Raw genomic sequence first — 8,625 nt, 5'->3', positions numbered from 1 at the left:
CTTCTTCCATAAGCTCTTTTGTTTCCTGGTGCTTACAAACTTCTCTTCCTCAGGCAGGAAGAAAGAAGGCACTGGAATGATGATCCAGGAGAAATTACAGAGCAGGATGTGTGCAAAGGAGAATGAGTAACAGGGCAACCCTGGCAAACTGAGAAGGAGCCAAAGGCCTGTCCAAAGTGGACCTGGGATAGTTGCATGGGCAGCTTTCCTGAAGCCCAGGAAACCTTTTCCATCAACTGAGACTCAGGTTTTCCAATCCCTTAGAAGTTCTGAACGGAGCACTCTGAGAACACCACATTAGCTCTGACAATTGTAATTGGTTATTTCCTTCTCAGGGATCCTGCTAAAATCAATGCAAGTCCATCTACATTAATCAAACTTTTGGTTTGCTTCCTAAACTAGAAGCTATAAACCGACAGCAGTGAACCTAGAAATAACTAAACCAAAAAGAGGTTATATACACAGACTGCAATAGTTTACTTGGACACACACGTCCCACTGCACCCAGTTACAGCCAGCTGACTCTGTAATCAGAGGATCAGCTGCTTTCTTCAGATCTTAATTGTCCTGATGATTATTTATTTCTTCAGCCTAGCAACAGGTTTCAATTTAAAACATGAAATTCCACTAAGAATAAATCCATCATTCTCCCATGGCCTGTACTCACTGAGACTCTGCCTAATGTATTTCTCTGGAACCACTAGGAAATCATCAGCTTTTGATAAAATTTTGGAATTAGTGACAGTAGGAATTGCTACAGTGCATTTCTGGAGGGATGACTACTCTGTCAGCAAATTACCCAGGACACCATCTGAAGTCTAATCCTCAAACTGCTGAGTGCTCCTGAATAATTTCAAAACTAATTTTCTGAAACAGAAAAATCCTTTGATAAAAACAGCATGTTAATACACACTCGTGTGTCTCTTTATCACAGTCAGATCTACTGAGATATGTAGCTTATGGCTCACAAGAAATCATTATTCCTTTTTTTTTGTTATTACTGAAGTATGTCCTCAAAAGAGGCATTTGCCAACCCCAGCTGTGTGGTTTCTGCCATACAGTTCCTATTAATGCATGAAAGTAGGCATTTAAAAGCAAATCTGGCACCTTACTCCAAGCAGACCATTTAAAATTTTCAATATGAAGTGGTTCTAACCTGAAAAAGACTAACTAGAGAGGAGCTTTTTATGACTCAGGAGAGTTAAATTAATGTATGTATCAAATAAATATCTTACCTAGTATGGAACTTGTGTGCAATGTTGAAATTATTTTTTTCCCACAGACACATAAAGGCTGTAGTTGTAATTATAACTGTGTTCATTTTCTGTGGCTAATCCAGAGGCAGCATCTATGCACATAGATAAAATATCTTGTAAAGTGAGTATTAAGGAGGAAGGAGACCTAGGTTACTCTTTCAGCTCTTCCATAAAGCTGGTAGATGGCCTTATGTTCCCTTCTCAAAAGGGCTTTTTCCTCTTTCTCTTTGTTTTGTACTGCTTTTTTTTTTTGTTAACTTCCAGGAATCTATTCAGGACTCACTAATTAATGTTAGATGCAATCTCTTCAGAGTATGGAGTGCTGAGGAATGTTTATGCACTGAACATTAATAGCAGTTAAACTGTCAATGTCAAAACACACCAGTCCAAGTATTTCAGAGTCTGTCTCCCCAATTTTAGGCTTTTCTAGTCTGAGAACAGAAAACACATCATACCATGGCCTTTCAAACTCAGCAAGAGTGGTGGGATCATGGAATAATTTAGGCTGTAGCAGAGCTCAGAAGTCATCTAGCCCAACCTCTGGCTGGAAGCAGCGGCCTGCCAGCAGCAGAATTCCTGTACTTTCAGGATTTAGCACCACTGCATTCCTAGCTTGAAGAAGCAGCTCCTCTGTAGAATACCGAGAACAGGATGATCCCATAGGGCTTAAAGAGAAATATAAGGAGATGAGAAAAAAATTTAACCCAAATTTAGTTGTAACATGATAAGACTTCTACTCTCACAAAGAACTGTCACCGGTGTTTATTTTGCTTTGCTTATGTGAAAGAGGGCACCTCAGGTAGGATCTCAAACTGCTACTGATCTCATGTGCTAATGGAAGAGAATGCCTTCCACTGAACGGTCAGAAACGCAATACACGGGTTCACTCAGCACCCATAAATCCAATTTTCCTTTATGGATTATGTTTCCTAATTGAACATAACTTGCTTTACTGACCACTGTCTGAAGAAGTACCAGCAAAGCAGTTTACCAGCAAAACCACAATCAGAGCTGAGAAACAATGCTTCGCTGCAGGTCTGTATGGTTTCTGTTGCTTTGCCAATTTTTTTTTGAGAAAGTGTATTTAGAAGGTTACCTCTACCTACTGTCACTACCAGCGAAGATAAAAAGTGAGATTTTCAAACTGCACAGACCTCATAGTCCATTTAAAAGTTTCCTCGTCCATTTCTGATTCGATGTTCGTTACGACACACTGAGAATTGAGCATTCATTAGATTTCAGTGAGGCTTATGAGTGCAACAGGAATGTGCCAGGACACATTTGGCTTCAAATGGCTTCACTGCAGTACCCTTCTAAATGAAAGCTACTAAGCCATCATAAATCACATTAGAATTCTTACGAAAATGTCATGGTTCTTATACTTTAAGATTTACAGGAGCCCTTGACCTAATGCAGAGCACAGAGATAACTGCAGAACCTTGCAACACAACACATAATATTTTTACTTGCTTAATTAAGGAGAAGCTACGAGTAACTGGGCACATCTAGTGAAGGCTTCCTTAGCCTTTGTTCTCTTACAGTTTCACATGGCCAGACACAAATATAAGCTGCCATCGCTAACAAAGCAGGAGAGTCATTCCCCACAACCAAGTGCAGGGCTGTGGAAAAACTGCATCATATTTTCAGAGCTGCTGTTTATTAAGGCAACTCTTAGAAATGACTAGGGGTTTTTTGCTGATGAAGAAAAGCTTAAAAAAAAAAAAGGTGTAATTTCAAAGCCAAACCATTAGGGGAACATTGTTCACTGTAACTCGAGTGCTGTTGGAATCATACACAAAAGGCTGAGAGGGCATAATTACAAAGGTACTTGGTTACAAGGAAAGTGTCCCTCGTACCAACTTTCTGTAAATTCTCTTTCTCTCTTAAGAACTAAGTGCTGCTGCCCATGGCATACAGCTGCTGTGTTGGGTTGTCAATGGAACAGTATGGACAGCAAAAGCTTCTGCTCATGTTTTCTCTCTGAATCCCTCAGCCCACCCTTTGAAATCCTTGCCTTTATATCAGACTATTCACTTCATGGACGATGGGGCCAGTTAGCAAAATAGCTTAATATCAGCATAAATCAAAGAACTGTCAATATTAACTATTTACAACCAATTATCAAAATATTGTGAGTAAATACCAAACACCAGCAAACTATTTCCTTTTTGTTAACAGCCCTATTTGGTAACAAGAGTCACATCCGGAAAACTTTCATTTAACTTTCAGTGGAAAGCCATGACAACCTTTATGCTGAAATACAGCTCAGAGGAACTGTGATGGCTGGACTCACATTTAATAGAAACTGTGGACACTTGGCTGGCCAGAACACAGTTTGCATTCATGCAGAATCGCCAGCCTCCCGTCTCAAAAAGCAATGAATGAGCCAAGCCTCTAGGTTAGGGATATTCAGCTAAAAAAATATTCCGCTTGTAAAAACATCTCAAAGCTGGCAATATTATGAACAATAAAAAGACTGTCCATGACAATGGCTGTATTTACACCAAAATTTCACACTAAGGCAGCTGCACCATCGGACCAAGCCCCCAGCATAAGCAAACCCTGACTTTTGTACAATTCCACTGACATCAGTTATTGAGGATAATTTCTATTGCTGAATCTGCCTGATTATCTCTTAACCCACAGATGAAGGTGACACACTGTGCCTGTTGGTGGCAAAGCCTCAAGGTGGTTCTAAACCCAAACAAACCACAAGAATCTTATTCAGATCTCTGCACAGACCAGGGAGGGAGCGACGCTCGCACCAAGTGCGGGTGAGCCCTGTGTACACAGAGCTACACTTTGTGCAGCCTAAGCAGGAGTGGGGTGGTGAGAAGCCTCACTCGGCTGTGCTGGCCTGAGCTGGGTCTGCCTCAAAATCCATAATCAAAATGTTTACTGTAAGGCACTGTGTAGGATTCTAACCACATATGACTAAAGCAGATTAGTATGTCTGTGGCAAAAAAACTTAGGCTAAAAAATAATAAAAATACTTAGCCAGGAAAACAATGTTTAGGAAATTATTTAAGTTTTTAAATTTTCAATATATATAGGACATGTCACCTTCAAGATTAAGTCAGATTTTGCTTTTTTCTGCTCTCTGGCATAACTACACACTTTCATATATGCAAATGAGGAGAAAATGTGGCCTCTTTCAGCAGTAATAAGTATCTGCCTGTTGCTACCTTAAAATCACAGCAATCACATCTGGTAACTGCCCTTTTCTCATGTTTCCACTAGTTTTCAGACTTCCTCTTGTGGTAGCTTGAGACTGCGCATCTGGATGTTTTAAACATACAAAGGAATTGCTAGAGCAAGCAAAAGAGAAAACGGTGCAGAGACTTTAAGATGTGCAGATAAGCAACTGGTGCACTGTGCAGCTAAAGTACCTGACAGGCAGTTGGGGAACAGCTTTTTCCAAAGCGGAGAGCACAAGTTTAGGCAGCATGAAGACTCACATTGTCTGTGGCTTTGTTTTTAAAGTACTATTAATCCAAGTATATCTTCTCAACAAAACTTTAGCTGCACCGTCACCAATCATTAAGTTTCCTGGAGACAGCACTCCCAAAACAGACAAAGAACTAGCAGTGGTAAGTGTTGGTTTAATCTTTGTTTCAGATTTATATTGTTGTTTCATAAGCAGATGTTTCTTTCTTGTTTCAGCTGAGGCTGAGGAATGACTGCAGCATTCTCTCCCCAGAGCCTCTGGAAGTGCTAGCTAGCTAGCAAAGGTATCAGCTTTCAAAAGTTAAAGCTAGAGCCAAGTAACGTTTCCTCTCTTAAAATTTTTAAAGCCGGCAAAGAAAGTCTGGGTTGTTTTTTTTTTTCCTTAAGTCTGAACATGCAAAATAATTTAATTAAATCACAGCGACTACAATCAAAAGACTGCAATGGTAAGAGGGGAGAAAGGCAAATAAGAGACATCTAATTTTTTTTGTTTAAATCAAGTAGAAGTGAGGGCTGTCGAGGTTCACTTAATGCATGTATCGTAGCTTTCAGGAGTTTGTTTTCCAGATTGTTTACCGTGTGTTGCATAAACACAGCTTTAAGGGCCAGTTGCAATTGAAAGCTGGCTCGAGTTTCAGAAGCCATTGTGACTAGCTTTGACTTTGAAAAAAAATAATCTTCTCAGAGGTTTAAATAATTTTTTTTTCTCCAAGATCAATCTGGAATAAAAAAAGGAGTTTGGATTTCTGTGACACTAGCAAATTATAGCTATAACTCTACAGAATTTTATTCTAACCTTATTTTAGCCCTGCAGACCTTCATAAAAATGACATTATGGAGAAGTCCATTTAAGTGGAGATTGAGATGGATTATCTTTATTTTAGCATGTAAATTATAGACATTTCTCTTCTTCAACAGTAAGTCCATTTTAAGGAAGATTGAGATAAATTATTGTTCTTTTTGGGTATAGAGGTTTGAAAGTTGGTCACTTTTCTTTAGGAGTTGGTGTGCATCTTGGGAAAGCTTGCCAGGTTAAAGAAGGTCTGGGGGAGGGTACAGAGAGAATTTCCAGATGGGAACTGTGGTGTAAAGTTTAGGAAAACAAACTGACCCAAAAAGGGCTCTCCTCAGCCTTTAACAAAACAAACTCACCCAAGTTTTTGCCTTAGTAGCACAGCAACCAGAGGATGGGGGGAGAAAGTGCATGTGGGAGAGGAGAGTGGGGTCCCACATGCCTAACAGTAATTTAACCACTCTTGGATAATCCATTTTCTCAGACACAGTCAGGCTTTTATTCAGCAACAGCAGTCCACATCTCCCTTCATCTCCGCTTCTTTCGAACAACCTATTTATTATGTGTACTCAGAGGAAAATTACAAGCTGGTTGAACACTGCAGTTCTTCTTTGTCTTTCCTGCAGTATTCCTGGGCAATGCTAACTGGCTGCCTTTCCCTCACACCCTCCACCAGCACAGCCTCAACGCGCAGCGTCAGAACACAAATTGCTATGTTGCAGCTGGACCCTGTTTCATTAATGGGCTGGATCAAAATTCCAGATCACCACAGCTCCCTGCTGACTGTGGGGAAACTGAATTTCACAGCCTAGGCCAAGATGTGGTTTACATAGACACTACATTTTCTTCAAGATTCTCTTCTCACAGAACAGCTGGTTATGTTCATTTCTCATCTTCAGTAAAATCACCATTTTAGGAAAAACTGAGGGGGGTTAGCTTTTTATTTAGAATCCTAGCAAAATTCTTTACTCGTTTTATACTTCTGGTTGTATATCTTACTCCCAAACCTAAAATAGCAAGAGCAGCATCCTGCTCCTTCAGTAAACTTCAGTTCTGATGTATAGTCTATGTTCTATTATGGTACTCATTGGGAGACAAAAACAGAAGCATAAGAAAATCTATCAAACTACATTAAAATTGGGATAAGAACAGATCCTCCAAACTGGCTTGTTTCATCATGTTCTTAACGTGTTTCACATAATTTCCACCAGGGCCCACTAACTATGAGCAGACAGAAGCTTAGTGGTAGCAAAGGTGAAACCATCCTGTGTCCATTATTTGCCAGTACCACAGTCTCCACTGGAGAAATACCACATCAGAAGTTATAAAAATCACGAAAACTAGGCATAGTCTGTGCTTAGTCAGTAGGTGGATGGAGGACTTTATGAAGGAAATGGTGTAGTAGCATCTTGACCAAATCCTTATTGTGAGTAAGCTCTGAGCCATTTCCTATGCAGGGTAGATGAGGTACGCTTGGACTGAACAAGGAGGATGGTGAAATCCAGGCTTGACCAACTGCAGTCATCAAATAACCTTTGCTACATTTTGCTGATGTAGTGGTCTTATCCCCAGTGTCCTGGGTGAACTTCAGTCAATTAATTAGATACATAAAGTAACATTTCCCTCAGGAATACTTCCTGGCACAAGAACTGAAATGTGCAGTCATTTTGACAGGCTTCTTGTAATCCTCAGTTAGAAATAATTCTCCCCAGCTTTTCTGACACATTTTTGGCAAATACATCTTTAACTTATCTAGGGTGTTTTCCTACCCTCGATTTGTAGTTAATATAGAACAAGGGGAAATGGCTTTAAGCTGAAAGATTATGAAGGGGGCCTACAAGAAAGCTGGGGAGGGACTTTTCATAAGGGCAGTTAATGACAGAACAAGGGGAAATGGGTTTAAGCTGAAAGATGGGAGGTTTAGATGAGATATTAGGAAGAAATTCTTCACTGTGAGGGTGGTGAGACACTGGAACAGGTTGCCCAAGGAAGTTGTGGATGCCCCCTCCCTGGAAGTGTTGAAGGCCAGGTTGGATGAGGCTTTGAGCAACCTGGTCTAGTGGAAGGTGTCCCTGCTGATGGCAGGGGGGTTGGGACTGGATGATCTTTAAGGTCCTTTCCAACCCAAACCATTCTATGATTCTATATTTTTGATACAATATCTGAAGGATGCTTCTTCCTCTGCTACAGACCATTTTACCGGATACATTAGTAACCTGCAACTTTCCTGTCTAACAGCGCCATTGGCAAGGGCACCTCAGCTCTCAGCTGCGCTAAACATCAGTTTGGGGACACCTGCCATCCGACATGGCTGCAGCTTTAGAGTTAGGCATGAAATATTGCAAACCCAGACTGGAGTGCAGAGTTCCTGAAATCTCTGTGCAAGAGAACTGTAAGATTTACATTACTGGATAAACCCTACAACTCCAGATAGTTTAGTTAAGCTGTTCAGAACCTGTGAATTAAAATAATTAGATAATGATAGGTTATTAATCATTATAGAAGCACCCAAACTAACATCTTCATCATAATCCATTTATCTACTCCCCAGTGGGGATATACATTCAACAATCTAAAGCTGTACGTACCTAAACCCCACGACTGAGCCTACCTGTGTGACAGTCCAAGCTGAAGCCACAGCTTGAGCTACCAGTTTTGCCAAATTCAGTCTGGATTCAAACACTGACTCCAAAACCTTGAGCTAGCCAGCAGTCTGTTGTGTGGCCATGTTGTCTCCAGTTAGGAACAGAGCTGATAAGGGATTTTACAGCTGCTGAAGATACAACTGGAAGTTTTCTTATTTGCTACTTGTACCTTTTTCATTCAAATGACTATTTTTTATGGCAGGTTTCACCATGTGCTAGAGACTGCCAGGCATTCTCTCAGGGTCGGTCCCTACCCCAAGGAGCTCACAGTTTTTCTGACAGTAAACACTGAACCTAAGGGAAAAAATACAACATTGTTTGTGTGGTCTCACTTGTGTATTGCACAGAAGGTGGGGACCACGTAAGGACGATCAGGACTACAGCTGCTTATCTACATTTCAGTTTAACATAAATATGCAACTTCTCAGCACACATTTGAAAGACAGGCCTGCTTGACTGGAACAACTGCCAGGGAACAGACTAA

General features: G+C 40.6%; 1 protein-coding gene across 1 annotated transcript in view; it reads left to right on the top strand.

Annotated features, from left to right (window-relative positions):
* Positions 1 to 4,529: 4,529 nt before the first annotated feature.
* Positions 4,530 to 8,625, top strand: part of MMP2 (matrix metallopeptidase 2) — a 33,603-nt gene continuing 29,507 nt past the window's right edge. The window contains exon 1 of the mRNA XM_010176050.1: positions 4,530 to 4,846. Within this exon, the coding sequence (XP_010174352.1) occupies positions 4,703 to 4,846 (144 nt within the window). The 5' untranslated portion in view covers positions 4,530 to 4,702. The remainder of the gene's footprint in view (positions 4,847 to 8,625) is intronic.

The sequence above is a fragment of the Antrostomus carolinensis genome, unplaced genomic scaffold, assembly GCF_000700745.2.
Source record: "Antrostomus carolinensis isolate BGI_N321 unplaced genomic scaffold, ASM70074v2 scaffold40549, whole genome shotgun sequence".
Taxonomy (NCBI): Eukaryota; Metazoa; Chordata; class Aves; order Caprimulgiformes; family Caprimulgidae; genus Antrostomus; species Antrostomus carolinensis.
This window is presented reverse-complemented; position numbering and strand designations above follow the sequence as displayed.